The sequence below is a fragment of the Pseudophryne corroboree genome, chromosome 6 (genome assembly GCF_028390025.1).
Source record: "Pseudophryne corroboree isolate aPseCor3 chromosome 6, aPseCor3.hap2, whole genome shotgun sequence".
Classification (NCBI taxonomy): domain Eukaryota; kingdom Metazoa; phylum Chordata; class Amphibia; order Anura; family Myobatrachidae; genus Pseudophryne; species Pseudophryne corroboree.
Genome location: NC_086449.1, coordinates 87,454,421 through 87,470,449, shown reverse-complemented (window position 1 = coordinate 87,470,449; position 16,029 = coordinate 87,454,421). Strand labels below are relative to the sequence as shown.

The window sequence follows — 16,029 nt, the reverse complement described above, 5'->3', positions numbered from 1 at the left end:
TGCAGATGCCAAGGCCAACAACATGACCACCTTCCAAGTGAGAAATCTTAACTCAACCGTTTGAAGAGGTTCAAACCAGTGAGATTTTAGGAACTGTAACACCACGTTAAGGTCCCACGGTGCCACTGGAGGCACAAAAGGAGGCTGTATGTGCAGCACTCCCTTTACAAAAGTCTGGACTTCTGGGAGAGAAGCCAATTCCTTCTGAAAGAAAATTGATAGGGCCGAAATCTGTACCTTAATGGAGCCTAATTTTAGGCCCATATCCACTCCTGTCTGTAGAAAGTGGAGAAAACGGCCCAGATGGAAATCTTCCGTAGGAGAATTCTTGGATTCACACCAAGATAAATACTTTCTCCAGATATGGTGATAATGTTTCGCCGTCACTTCCTTCCTAGCCTTTATCAGAGTAGGGATGACTTATTCCGGAATGCCTTTCCCATTTAGGATTCGGTGTTCAACCGCCATGCCGTCAAAGGTAACCGCGGTAAGTCTTGGAACGCGCAGGGCCCCTGTTGCAACAGGTCCTCTCTGAGAGGAAGAGGCCACGGATCTTCTGTGAGCATTTCCTGAAGATCTGAATACCAGGCCCTTCGAGGCCAATCTGGAACAATGAGTACTGTCTGTACTCTTTTTCGTCTTATGATTCTCAATATCTTTGAGATGAGTGGAAGAGGAGGGAACACATAGACCAACTGAAACACCCATGGTGTCACCAGGGCGTCCACTGCAACTGCCTGAGGGTCCCTTGACCTGGCACAATACCTCCGAAGCTTCTTGTTGAGGCGTGAAGCCATCATGTCTATTTGAGGAAGTCCCCACTGACTTGTTATCTCTGCAAAAACTTCTTGATGAAGTCCCCACTCTCCTGGATGGAGATCGTGTCTGCTGAGGAAGTCTGCTTCCCAGTTGTCCACTCCCGGAATGAAGACTGCTGCCAAAGCACTTATGTGATTTTCCGCCCAGCGCAGAATCCTGGTGGCTTCCGCCATTGCCACTCTGCTCCTTGTTCCGCCTTGGCGGTTTACATGAGCCACGGCTGTGACATTGTCGGATTAAATCAGAACCGGTAGGTCGCGAAGAAGATTCTCCGCTTAACATAGGCCGTTGTATATTCCAGTACGTTGATGTGTAGACAAGCCTCCTGACTTGACCATATCCCCTGAAAGTTTCTTCCTTGTGTGACTGCTCCCCAACCTCGGAGGCTCGCGTCCGTGGTCACCAGAACCCAGTCTTGAATGCCGAACCTGCGACCCACTAGAAGATGAGCACTCTGCAGCCACCATAGGAGAGACACCCTGGCCCTGAGGGACAGGCTTATTTTCTGATGAATTTGGAGATGGGACCCGGACCACTTGTCCAGAAGGTCCCACTGTAAAGTCCTCGCATGAAACCTGCCGAAGGGGATGGCCTCGTAGGTTGCCACCATTTTCCCCAGTACACGAGTGCATTGATGGACCGACGCTCCTTTCGGTTTTAACAGGTCTCTGACCATGTTCTGGAGTTCCTGGGCTTTTTCCGTTGGGAGAAAAACCCTCTTTTGTTCCGTGTCCAGAATCATGCCTAAGAACGATAGTCGAGTTGTTGGAACCAACTGTGACTTTGGTAGATTTAGAATCCAGCCATGTTGCTGCAGCACTCCCAGGGAGAGCGCCACGCTTTTCAGCAACTGATCTCTCGATCTCGCTTTTATCAGGAGATCGTCCAAGTACGGGATAATTGTGACTCCCCGCCGGCGCAGGAGCACCATCATTTCCGCCATTACCTTGGTGAAAATCCTCGGGGCCGTGGAAAGCCCAAACGGCAACGTCTGAAACTGGTAATGACAGTCCTGTACAGCGAATCTCAGGTACGCCTGTTGAGGGGGATATATGGGGACATGAAGGTATGCATCCTTTATGTCCAGTGACACCATAAAATCCCCCCCTTTCAGGCTGGAGATTACTGCACGGAGCGATTCCATCTTGAATTTGAACTTTTTCAAGTACAGGTTTAGGGATTTTAAATTTAGAATGGGTCTGACCGAGCCATCCGGTTTCGGGACCACAAATAGGGTTGAATAGTACCCTTTTCCCTGTTGAACCCGGGGAACCTCGACAACCACTTGTTGTTGACACAATTTTTGAATTGCCGCTAGAATTATCTCCCTTTTTGGGGAAGAAGCTGGTAAAGCCGATTTGAAAAACCGGCGAGGAGGCACGTCTTCGAATTCCAGCTTGTAACATTGGGATACAATTTCCATCACCCAAGGATCCACGTCTGACTGAACCCAGACGTGGCTGAAGAGTCGAAGACGTGCCCCCACTGACGCAGACTCCCTAAGTGGAGCCCCAGCGTCATGCGGTGGATTTAGTAGAAGCCGGCGAGGACTTCTGCTCCTGGGAACTAGCCGTAGCCGGCAGTTTTTTCCCTCTATCCTTACCTCTGGCGAGGAAGGAAGACCTCTTCTGGACTTATGCGACCGAAAGGACTGCATCTGATATTGCGTCGGTTTTTTTTTCTGTGGGGAAAATAAGATTTTACTTACCGGTAAACCTATTTCTCGTAGTCTGTAGTGGATGCTGGGGACTCCGTAAGGACCATGGGGAATAGATGGGCTCCACAAGAGACAGGGCACTTCAAGAAAGAATTTGGATTCTGGTGTGTTCTGGCTCCTCCCTCTATGTCCCTCCTCCAGACCTCAGTTAGAGAAACTGTGCCCGGAAGAGCTGACAGTACAAGGAAAGGATTTTGGAATCCAGGGCAAGACTCATACCAGTCACACCAATTACACCGTATAACTTGTGATAAACATACCCAGTTAACAGTATGAACAACAACAGAGCATCAGATCAACCCTGATGCAACCATAACATAACCCTTATTTAAGCAATAACTATATACAAGTATTGCAGAAGAAGTCCGCACTTGGGACGGGCGCCCAGCATCCACTACGGACTACGAGAAATAGATTTACCAGTAAGTAAATTCTTATTTTCTATGACGTCCTAGTGGATGCTGGGGACTCCGTAAGGACCATGGGGATTATACCAAAGCTCCCAAACGGGCGGGAGAGTGCGGATGACTCTGCAGCACCGAATGAGCAAACACAAGGTCCTCCTCAGCCAGGGTATCAAACTTGTAGAACTTTGCAAAGGTGTTTGAACCTGACCAAGTAGCTGCTCGGCAAAGCTGTAATGCCGAGACCCCTCGGGCAGCCGCCCAAGAAGAGCCCACCTTCCTTGTGGAATGGGCCTTAACGGATTTAGGCAGCGGCAACCCAGCCACAGAATGAGCCTGCTGAATCGTGTTACAGATCCAGCGAGCAATAGTTTGCTTTGAAGCAGGCGCCCCAAGCTTGTTGGAAGCATACAGGATAAACAAAGATTCTGTTTTCCTGACCTTAGCCGTTCTGGCTACATAAACCTTCAAAGCCCCGACTACATCCAGTGACTCGGAATCCTCCAAGTCAGTAGTAGCCACAAGCACAACAATAGGTTGGTTTATATGAAAGGATGAAACCACTTTCGGCAGAAATTGTGGGCGGTCCGCAATTCTGCTCTATCCGCATGGAAAACCAGATAAGGGCTTTTATGTGACAAAGCCGCCAATTCTGACACACGCCTAGCCGAAGCCAAGGCTAATAGCATGACCACCTTCCACGTGAGATATTTTACTTCCATCGTTTTGAGTGGTTCAAACCAGTGAGATTTCAGGAAACTCAACACCACGTTAAGATCCCAAGGTGCCCCTGGAGGCACAAAAGGGGGCTGAATATGCAGCACTCCCTTTACAAACGTCTGAACTTCAGGCAGAGAAGCCAATTCTTTTTGAAAGAAAATGGATAAGGCCAAAATCTGAACCTTAATGGAACCCAATTTAAGGCCCAAAGTCACTCCCGACTGTAGGAAGTGAAGGAAAAGGCCCAGCTGGAATTCCTCCATAGAGGCATTACTGGCCTCACACCAAGCAACATATTTTCGCCATATACGGTGATAATGTTGAGCCGTCACATCCTTCCTAGCCTCTATCAGCGTAGGAATGACCTCATCCGGAATGCCTGTTTCTGCTAGGATCCGGCGTTCAACCGCCATGCCGTCAAACGCAGCCGCGGTAAGTCTTGGAACAGACAGGGCCCCTGTTGCACATGTCCTGTCCTAGAGGCAGAGGCCACGGGTCCTCTGTGAGCATTTCTTGCAGATCTGGATACCAAGTCCTTCTTGGCCAATCCAGAACAATGAGTATTTGTATCCTCGTTTCCTTATGATTCTCAGCACCTTGGGTATGAGAGGAAGAAATACATAGACCGACGGGAACACCCACGGTGTCACCAGTGCGTCCACAGTTATCGCCTGAGGGTCTCTTGACCTGGCGCGCAATATCTCTGCAGCTTTTTGTTGAGGCGGGATGCCATCATGTCCACCTGCGGCAGTTCCCACCGACTTGCAATCTGCGTGAAGACTTCTTGATGAAGTCCCCACTCTCCCGGGTGGAGGTCGTGCCTGCTGAGGAAGTCTGCTTCCCAGTTGTCCACTCCCGGAATGAACACTGCTGACAGTGCGCTTACGCGATTCTCCGCCCAGCGAAGAATTCTGGTGGCTTCTACCATCGCCACCCTGCTCCTTGTGCCGCCTTGGCGGTTTACATGAGCCACTGCGGTGATGTTGTCTGACTGAATCAGAACCGGTTGGTCGCGAAGCAGGGACTCCGCTTGACGTATGGCGTTGTATATGGCCCTTAGTTCCAGGATGTTGATGTGAAGGCAAGTCTCCTGACTTGACCACAGCCCTTGGAAATTTCTTCCCTGTGTGACTGCCCCCCACCCTCGGAGGCTTGCATCCGTGGTCACCAGGACCCAGTCCTGAATGCCGAATCTGCGACCTTCGAGAAGGTGAGCACACTGCAGCCACCACAGGAGAGACACCCTGGCCCTGGGGGGATAGGGTGATTAACCGATACATCTGAAGATGTGATCCGGACCACTTGTCCAGTAAGTCCCATTGGAAGGTCCTCGCATGGAACCTGCCGAAGGGAATGGCCTCGTATGATGCCACCATCCTTCCCAGGACTCGAGTGCAGTGATGCACTGACACCTGTTTTGGTTTTAATAGATTCCTGACCAGTGTCACGAGCTCCTGAGCTCTCTCTATCGGGAGATAAACCCTTTTCTGGTCTTTGTCTAGGATCATGTCTAGGAGAGGCAGATGAGCTGTAGGAACCAACTGCGACTTTGGAATATATAGACTCCAGCCGGGTTTCCTTTACACTTCCAGAGAAAGTGATACGCTGTTCAGCAACTGCTCTCTTGATCTCGCTTTTATGAGGAGATCGTCCAAGTACGTGATAATAGTGACACCTTGCTTCCGCAGGAGCACCATCATTTCCGCCATTACCTTGGTGAATATTCTCGGGGCCGTGGAGAGACCAAACGGCAACGTCTGAAATTGGTAATGACAATCCCGTACCGCAATTCTGGGGTACGCCTGATGAGGTGGATAAATGGGGACATGAAGGTATGCATCCTTTATGTCCAGAGTCACCATAAAATCTCCCCCTTTCAGGCTTGCAAAGACCGCTCTTAGCGATTCCATCTTGAACTTGAACCTTTTCAGGTATATGTTCAGGGATTTTAAATTCAATATGGGTCTGACCGAACAGTCTGGTTTCGGGACTACAACATGGTCGAATAATAACCCCCTCCTTGTTGAAGGAGGGGAACCTTGACGACCACCTGTTGAAGATACAATTTGTAAATTGCAGTTAACACTGTTTCCCTTTCGTGGGGGGAAGCCGGCAGGGCCGTCGGTGAGGGGGCATCTCCTCAAAGTCCAGCTTGTATGCCTGAGACACAATATCTATTGCCCAGGGATCTAACAGGGAGTGAACCCACTTGTGGCTGAACTTACAAAGGCGTGCCCCCACCGGGCCTAGCTCCGCCTGTGGAGCCCCAGCGACATGCGGTGGATCTTGTGGAGGCCGGGGAGGACTTCTGTTCCTGGGAACTAGCTGTGTTGTGCAGCTTCTTTCCTCTGCCCCCGCCTCTGGCAAGAAAGGACACACCTCGGACTTTGTTTCTTTATTTGAAAGGCTGCATTTGATAATGTCGTGCTTTCCTAGGCTGTGCAGGAATATAAGGCAAAATATCAGAATTACCAGCTATAGCTGTGGAGACCAGGTCCGAGAACCCTTCTCCACACAATCCTCAGCCTTCCATATGCCTCTTAAGTCGGCATCATCTGTCCATTGCATATTCTACAGGACACGTCAAGCAGAAATAGACATAGCTTTTGTCTCTAGGACCCAGTAGACTCATGTCTCTTTGTGCATGTTATATATATATATATATATATATATATATATATATATATATATATATATATATATATATATATATATATATATATATATATATATATATATATATATATATATCTCTTAAGACAGCATCTTTAATATATATATATATATATCTATACGTCCCGACTGGTGTTCTCGAATAGCATATACGCGGCGGATGACTGAAGAGAATAAGCACATTAGCTTTAAAGATCAGAACGATTCTAATTAATTTCCACTGGGATTTTTTAGAGAAAAATAGTGTATAAAAGTATTACACATAGGGTAGGATGCAGACCTTTGCGCGAATGGATCATACGAACTAATTTGCTGTTCATTTATGTATGAGATGGACTCCAGCTGTAATGTTAATTAATAGGTTCATTGATGTGAAACCGTGTAAGGTTATTATTAGTCTTTGATAATCGATAATGAAAATATGGATAATTTGAGCTTATCTTTTGTGATGTAATTGTGAAATGCCAATGGTTTATAAGTTGTATGAATTGTCTATTTGTATTTTTAAGTGAAATCATGTTGTAATTAATTCATTGAGAACAATACCTAGAACGGGTATATAAAGAGATCAAGTTGTTAATTAACCACACCCCCTGACGAAGTACCTGACGTACGAAACGCGTTGGGCGTGGCTAAGTGACGTAGACGCCGTGACGTCATCCTCCGGATTCAGAGCCGGAGACTAGACGAGCTGTGGTTCGGGAGATATACCGGCTAAGTTGCGGTGGAAACACCATGCTGATGAATTTTAACTTTTAATGTATGTAATCAAATGCTACAAAGTAAAAGTTGTTACTTCTTATATAATCAAGAGTGCGCTCTCCATTTTTCGACAGTCTATATCTATATCTATCTATCTATCTATATGCTAGGGTCTCCATCTCTGCTGATAAGGTACCTGTCCACGCTGCCACAGCGCTATAAACCCATGCCGACACCATCGCCGGTCTGAGTAGTGTACCAGAATGCGCACGCTATCTGCAGGATCCCTGAGAATAGCTGTTACGTCAGGGCTACCTTTTGGGCAAACGTGACACCCTAGGGGAAGATTACCATCGTATCCTGGCCCTAGTGGGGAAAGGATACTCCTTGAAAATTCTTTGTAGGAAACTGCAGTCTCTTGTCTGGAGATTCCCACTCTTTTTCCTCATGAGAGGAGGGAAATTTACCTCAGCTTTCTTCCCCTTAAACATGTGTACCCTTGTGTCAGGTACAGATGAGTCATCAGTGATATGCAAATCATCTTTTATTACAATAATCATATATTGAATACTTTTCTGCCATTTTGGCTGTAACTTTGCATTATCGTAGTCGACACTGGAGTCAGACTCCGTGTCGATATCAGTGTCTATTATTTTGGATAGTGAGCATTGAGAGACTCTGAAGGTCTCTGCGACATAGGGAATCTACCCATGTCTGTCCCTGTCAGTTCTCTAATCTTTTGTGCAATAAATTCACCTTAGCACTTAATTACACATATCCAAACAGGTGTCGGCATTGTCGACGGAGACACCCTCTTACACACATTTGCTCCATCTCCTCCTTAGGGGAGCCTTTTACCTCAGACATGTCGACACACACGTACCGACACACCACACACTCAGGGAATGCTCATCTGAAGACAATTCCCCCATAAGGCCCTTTGGAGAGACAGAGTATGCCAGCACACACCCCAGCGCTATTAACCCAGGAATAACACAGTAACTTAATGTTAACGCCGTAGCTGCTGTTTATATTGATTTTTGCGCCTAATTATGTGCCCCCCCCCCCCCCCCCCTCTCTCTTTTTACCCTCTTCTACCGTGTAATTGCAGTGGAGAGGCTGGGGAGCTTCCTCTGTGGTGCTGTGGAGAAAAAACATGGCGCTGGTGAGTGCTGAGGAAGAAGCCCCGCCCCCTCGACGGCGGGCTTCTGTCCCGCTTTCATGTACAATTTTTGGCGGGGGCTCATGCATATATACAGTGCCCAACTGTATATATGTGCCCACTTTTGCCAAGAGGTCCTAATTGCTGAACAGGGCGCCCCCCCCCCCTGCGCCCTACTGTGACCGGAGTATGTGGGTGTAGTGTGGGAGCAATGGCGCACAGCTGCAGTGCTGTGCGCTACCTTAGTTTGAAGACTGGAGTCTTCTGCCGCCGATTTCGAAGTCTTCTTGCTTCTTTCACCTGGCTTCTGTCTTCCGGCTCTGCAAGGGGGACGGCGGCGCAGCTCCGGGATCGGACGACAAAGGGTAAGCTAATGGTGTCCAGTAGCCTAAGAAGCAGGACCTATCTTCAGAGAGTAGGGCTGCTTCTCTTCCCTCAGTCCCACGATGCAGGGAGTCTGTTGCCAGCAGATCTCCCTGAAAATAAAAAACCTAACAAAATACTTTCTTATAGCAAGCTCAGGAGAGCTCACTAAGTAGCACCCAGCTCGTCCGGGCACAGATTCAAACCGAGGTCTGGAGGGGGGACATAGAGGGAGGAGCCAGAACAAACCAGAATCCAAATTCTTTCTTGAAGTGCCCCGTCTCCTGCGGAGCACGTCTATTCCCCATGGTCCTTACGGAGTCCCCAGCATCCACTAGGACGTTAGAGAAACATAAGGTAAAAAGGTAGATTTACCCGCGGTAGCTGTGGAAACCAGGTCCGCAAGACCTTCCCCAAATAAATCCTCACCTTTGTAAGGTAAAACTTCCATATGCTTCTTTGAGTCGGCATCACCCGTCCATTGGCGGGTCCACAGGGCTCGCCTAGCAGAAATCGCCATGGCGTTGGCTCTTGAACCTAGTAGCCCAGCGTCTTTCTGAGCGTCTCTCATATATAAGACTGCGTCTTTAATATGACCTAAGGTCAATAAAATGGTATCCCTATCTAGGGTATCAATGTCAGCTGACAAGGTATCTGTCCAAGCTGCTACCGCACTACAAACCCAAGCCGATGCTATTGCCGGTCTGAGGAAAGCACCCGTATGTGTATAAATTGATTTTAAGGTAGTTTCCCGTCTGCGATCAGCAGGATCCTTGAGGGCTGCTTTGTCTGGAGACGGCAGCGCCACCTTTTTTGACAAGCGCGTTAACGCCTTGTCCACTCTGGGCGAGGATTCCCACCATAACCTGTCCTGCGCAGGGAAAGGATACGCCATAAGAATTCTTTTGGGAATCTGCAGTTTCTTGTCTGGAGTTTCCCAAGCTTTTTCAAATAACGCGTTCAGCTCATGAGATGGGGGAAAGGTTACCTCAGGTTTCTTTTCCTTAAACATGTGTACCCTCGTGTCAGGGACAGAGGGGTCATCTGTGATATGTAAAACATCCTTTATTGCAATAATCATGTAATGAATACTTTTGGCCACCCTTGGGTGTAACCTCGCATCATCGTAGTCGACACTGGAGTCAGAATCTGTGTCGGTATCAGTGTCTGCTACTTGGGACAGGGGACGTTTCTGAGACCCTGAAGGGCCCTGTGACACAGTCAAAGCCATGGATTGACTCCCTGTTCTATCCCTGGACTCTGCTTTGTCCAATCTCTTATGTAATAAAGACACATTTGCATTTAAAACATTCCACATGTCCAACCAATCCGGTGTTGGCGTTGCCGACACAACAATCATTTGCTCCACCTCCTCCTTAGATGAGCCTTCCGCTTCAGACATGCCGACACACACGTACTGACACCCCCACACACTCAGGGATATATTTATATGGAGACAATTCCCCACTAAGGCCCTTTGGAGAGACAGAGGGGTACATTTACGAAGATGGGAGTTCTATTTAAGATGGGATGTTGCTCATAGCAATCAATCAGATTCCAGATATCATCATCTAGAAGGTGCTAGATAAATGAGAAATACAATCTGATTGGTTGCTATGGGCAACATCCCATCTTAAATAGAACTCCCACCTTAGTAAATTTACCCCAGAGAGAGAGTATGCCAGCACACACCAGCGCCACCTGACTCTGGAAACATAATTCCCAGTTAAGCAGCGCTTTTATACCAATATATGTATATACACTCACTGCGCCAATCTAATGTGCCCCCCTCCCCCTCTTTTTTGCCCCCTGTCACCGTGTTCAGCAGGGGAGAGTCCGGGGAGCCAGCTTCTCTGCAGTGTGCTGTGGAGAAAATGGCGCTGGTTAGTGCTGGAGTATCAAGCCAAGCCCCCTCAGCGGCGGGCTTCGGTCCCGCTCAAATTCACAATCCTGGCGGGGGATTATCTTATATACTGCCTCCCCAGTATACCTATATACTTTAGCCAGTCCCAAGAGGTTTAATATTGCTGCCCAGGGCGCCCAACCTGCGCCCTGCACCCTCCAGTGCCTGCCGTATGTGGGAGCAATGGCGCGCAGCGTTACCTCAGAGAAGATCTGAAGTCTTCAGCCGCCTTTGAAGTCTTATTTCTTCTGATACTCACCTGGCTTCTATCTTCCGGCTCTGTGAGGGGGACGGCGGCGCGGCTCCGGGACGAACGGCGAGGGTGAGACCTGCGTTCCGACCCTCTGGAGCTAACGGTGTCCAGTAGCCTAAGAAGCAGAGCCTATCACTTAAGTAGGTCTGCTTCTCTCCCCTCAGTCCCACGATGCAGGAAGCCCGTTGCCAGCAGTGCTCCCTGAAAATAAAAAAACCTAACAAAATTCTTTTCAGAGAAACTCAGGAGAGCTCCCCTGTAATGCACCCAGTCTCCTCTGGGCACAGGATCTAACGGAGGTCTGGAGAAGGGGCATAGAGGGAGGAGCCAGTGCACACCCATCTAAAGTTCTTTATAGTGCCCATGTCTCATGCGGAGCCCGTCTATACCCCATGGTCCTTGCAGAGTCCCCAGCATCCTCTAGAAATAAAAGTTTAAAATTAATTGAAGAAAACTCTCTGGAGCTGCAGAGATGTGCTTCCTCTCCTGAGGGCACTTTTTTCTAAACTGCCTGTGGGAGGGGGCATAGAGGGGAGGAGCCAGCACACCCAGCGAAGAAATTTAAAGTGCACCGGCTCCTTTGGACCCCATCTATACCCCATCGTACTAAGTCTCCCAAATATCCCTTATGGGATACTAGAGAAACCATATTTGAACATGTTTCAGAGGGAGGGAAACTGCAGATTCTTGCCTTTTCTTGAATGTCTGGTAATTCAGGATGTAGAAATCTGGTCTCAATCATAAGTTAATCTAGTCAATGACCTGCACTGTTACCAGCGATATATGCTATGTCATTTCTGCCCTCATTTATCTATTGAAATTGTGAATCAGCATGGATTAGCTAATTTCCCATATCATTCTCCATGGTCATCAGTGCAACCATCAGATCAAAGAAAGCTACTAAACCCATCATTACTTATTATGCACCTTTTTATGTATGAAATAAGATTCTTACAGGGAGATTTAAAACAAATGTTTCTTTGGCGCCTATACACAACACCTGCATCCTTTTCTGAACCCAAAGTGCGACACAATGGTCACCTGACACTCACTGGGGAGAACTTATAGGTGCTGGCCACCAGGTCTCCTTTCTACTGGAAGTGTAAGTGGAGGGGTGTTACAGCTGACCCCTGGGACTGGTGGCTTTATCCCTCCGCAGAATTCGGACTCTGCGGTGCGACAATACCAGGAGGACAGGTTAATGTGCTCTGGTGAAGAGAGTGCAGATGTCATAGCATGCGTGTGGGGGCAAGCAAAGAGCCCCACCTTCCAATAAGGACAGGGGCATGTGGGGAGGATGAGATGAAGTCAGTGGAGAGCAGTCTGCACAACGCGCCCTGTATTGCAGAAGCAGCGGTGATCCCCATAGATCGGATGTTGCAGCATTGGCCACTGTGCGCTCTCTGCCAGGATATACCATGAGGAAATCTATGCTGATGTAATCCCTTCCTAGCTCTCTATGGTTTGCAATCACTTATTGCTTTTGGCAACCTGCAATACAGATATTCACATATAGAGAGACTCACTATGACCTTCATTTATACAGTAGGATAAGTATTCTCACCCATGTACAAACCATCCTATGAGATACTAACCTGTGTCCACTGTTCTGGTTCTGCAGCCAGGTGTCATCCACTGGTGGGGGGACCGGGGTGGAGATTGTGCTAGTGGTAATGTCGCCAATGATGTTCAGAGACTCTTTCAGTGCGTGGTACATTCTCAGCATCTCGTCTCGTCGCTGCGCCTGGTCTGCAGACTCCTCCATTAGGCTGTTCTGGTCGGTGGAGGAGTACAGGTACGCCAGCAGCTCCGAGTGGATGAAGTCTTTTGCCTGCAGACCAGGAAGGGGAAAATTACCAGGTGACCAAATTCCGGTGCGATGGGATGAACCCATCCATGAGAAATAATACATCAGCTCAACAAAGAGAAAAATATTAAATAAAACCCACAACTCTACAAGCGACACTTCTGTCTGTCTGTGTGTGTTATCAGCAGACAAAACATTTGGCAATCATCTGCTCGTGAAGACAGCTAGCTGAAAAGGTAGCCGCCCATTGGACGATCTTGTCTATTGGCCAGAGAGTTGAACAGCAGGATGACCGTTCTATTTAGCTATGCAACGGTGACAGGTAACACTACTTGATCGTTTTTATCAAGATGCCCAGGATTGCATTCCAGCCTATTCGAGGTGAAAGATGACCGCACAAAAAGGCCGACAGTGATCAACTTCTTAGCACACTTTCCGTCATGCTTGATAGTGATCCAAAGGATTAGCAGAGGATCATTATTTGGTGTAGTGGTAATTATGAGTCAGAGCATGGCGTGATACCGGGGCTCCTGACACATAACAGCTCCAATAAAGCAAAATGCGGTCCGCTGTATACTTTATCTCGATCAGTAATTGAGAACTCTCTGCCACTTTAACTGGTCTACTTCTGATCATTCACAAAAGCCAAAAATCTTTCTATTTTCCTATATACATTACACTAGAAACATAAAAGGGCTAATTGAATGAAATAGTGCGATTTGCATATATAATAAATCAGGTTTGGAATTGCATATTTGCGTAATAGGAACTGGTTAGAAACGTTGCGTTCATATTATGGTGTAAAACTCGTGAGTTAGATGGACATATTCTGCGAGGAAAAGCCCAGCGCTTATTCCCCTAATATGCGGCGATAGATTACAGTCTGCTCACATTATTGATCATAAGGTGCATTATGGTCTTTGGCATTAAGTCACGGATGGATTTGTTGACTATTCCCATGTAAGAGTCCACCAAGTTCCGGATGGTCTCCACTTGTCTCTCCAGTTGTGGATCCATGGAAAACGTATTTTCCTGGACTTCTTCATCATTCTCCGTCTGGAAGTCAAGAGGAGAGAAATGATCTGTTTCATGCCAATAAGTAAAAGCCACCGTTTATGCATGTGATATATGGAAGGTACACTCACACCTTGCTGAAGTCCACGCTCCTATCACAGCATGACTGCAGCAGTAATCCGTGCGTCAAACATCAGAAACCGTTCCCATTCCACAAACACAATGACTGCCACGGCAGCCCTCCATCCCCACACTCTGCGACTCCACATCTACCCCACTCACCCAACACCCAGAGACTGCAGCGGTAACCCACCCTCTCCACACACTAAGTGCATCATCAGTCCAGCCTCTACCTCACACCTACAGTGACTGCAGCAGCAGCCCGCTCTCCTCCTCACCACTCCCCCAAAGACTGCAGTGGCAGGCATTACACTCATCACAGTAAGGGCCTGCAGCAGAGGAACTCGCTCTCCTCCTCCTCTTCCTACCCCAAACCCCCCCCCCCGAGCCTCCCCCTCCAATGACTGCTGTGGCAGGCATTCCACTCATCACAGTAAGGGCCTGCAGCAGAGGAACTTGCTCTCCTCCTCCTCTTCCTACCCCCCTACCCCCACGCCTCCCCCTCCAATGACTGCTGTGGCAGGCATTCCACTCATCACAGTAAGGGCCTGCAGCAGAGGAACTTGCTCTCCTCCTCCTCTTCATACCCCCCCACCCCTGCGCCTCCCCCTCCAATGACTGCTGTGGCAGGCATTCCACTCTCCTCACACCCAGTGACTGTAGCAGCAACCTGCTCTCTTCCTCCCCACCCCAACCACCCACCAGAGCAGACATAAGATGACAGGCCCTACTGGTCATATTCTACAACCCATGAACAGGCGTCAACAAACCCCATGACAAGGCATTCACTCTCAGACAATAAGAAACCATAACACACAATAATAACCATAACACACAATACACTGGAGCAGTCCATTTACCTGATCTTTTTCAGGATAAACTCCAGCTCGGAGGAATGATGCTTTCCAGCTATCCACATCTTCTTGAGAATCACAAGCGAGTTCTATCTGACGCAAATCCTTATATACATTACTGAAATGACAAATGGGCAGTACATATGTCTAGATTCTTGACAATACTGCATGGAAGGAGGCCATCCTTTAGAATTACATGGTACCCATGCATCATGCAATGTGTCAGGCACATGCCACTCCCTAAAACACCACCTAAAGCCAGGACATGCGCCAAGTTACCGGACAGAAGAGCCCCCACCTCTGCTACTCACCGCTGTTCTGTGTTGAAAATGGCAAAAATATGTTTTGTGGACATGAATCCCTTCTCTACATCTCGGATCTTCAGATTATCAAGGGGCAGCATGTATTTCTTCTCTTTCTCCTGCAGAGGGCAGAGCAGAGCTGAGCACTGTATGAGCATTTGGAAAGGAAACTTGCACATGTACCAAGTCTTTTTAACAATTCACATCCCCATTATCTAATGGAACAGGAATAGGGAAGAACGGCTTATAGATGTGCGGCTTACAGTTTACGATGCTTTGCATTTACACTTTCAAGGCGCTAAGCAGTACAGAAATGTGGTGCTTTTTATGTTAGTGTGTAATAGTTATCCAAACTATTAAACATAAACTTAAATAGAGGACTTTCATCAACTGGCCCGGCCGCAATGGCGCTGACCAGCGCACGCCTAGCTAGACAGGAGTGTGAGGAGTTAAAAGGAATGGAACTTATGTTTCGGCTAGAAATGCAACATCTGGAACAGTTTAAGTGTCTGGGAGGATTTTTGGCCCAAGGAAGGTGCTGGATGTAGGGCCCCCCCAGCCTCCTAACCCCTCCTCTCTCACTTCCTGCAGAACCACAAATGTGCTCCCGAGGAGGCTCACAGCATATCAATGCCACGTCACAGCAGCCTGGATATCCCTGGGATCGCACGGCTCATCCGTCCACGGCAGATTTAGGGAAAGCTGGTAAGATCTGTAACTGGGGATGGGGTCAGGAGAGGGGTTACAAAGCTGGTGTACGCATAGTCAGTTTGTTTAATACCAGACAATGCAACATACTTGCGAGGGGGGGGATAAAACTTGCTTCGGATGAGGGTAAGAATATTGCTGTGTGTGCCGATTACTGCATGGTGCAAATGGGAAAAAGGGGAACGGGTAGAAGATTGCAGTGCTGTATGTATGAGAATGAATAAGATACACGGTTACGGGGTATGGGAAGTAGTGCATACCTAAATGTGCAGGGAGGGCGATAGAAATGCCATATGGTTTACCTAGGGTTAAATAGGAAGCTGTGGATAGTGGCTGGCCACTAAAGGCCACCGATAAGAGTGTCTGGCAGCTGGGTGTAGATATGGATATATGTAACAGGGAGACTCTGAACAGTAAGATATATAGGGCTAATGCGCATGGTATTTACAGGGCTAGGCTAATCACTAGAGAATGTAATGTGAGGTTACAAAGAGACAGACGCACATCT

The 16,029-nt window shown here is 48.0% G+C and overlaps 1 protein-coding gene across 5 annotated transcripts in view; it reads right to left on the bottom strand.

The window, feature by feature from the left end:
- The window catches only part of DNM2 (dynamin 2), a 184,674-nt gene that overhangs the window by 69,143 nt on the left and 99,502 nt on the right, over positions 1–16,029 (bottom strand). For all 5 annotated transcript variants that reach the window (XM_063931416.1, XM_063931419.1, XM_063931417.1 and 2 more), the window contains 4 exons: positions 14,823–14,932; positions 14,518–14,629; positions 13,415–13,579; positions 12,312–12,547 (listed from right to left, as the gene is read on the bottom strand). In XM_063931416.1, the coding sequence (XP_063787486.1) occupies positions 12,312–12,547; positions 13,415–13,579; positions 14,518–14,629; positions 14,823–14,932 (623 nt within the window). The remainder of the gene's footprint in view (positions 1–12,311; positions 12,548–13,414; positions 13,580–14,517; positions 14,630–14,822; positions 14,933–16,029) is intronic.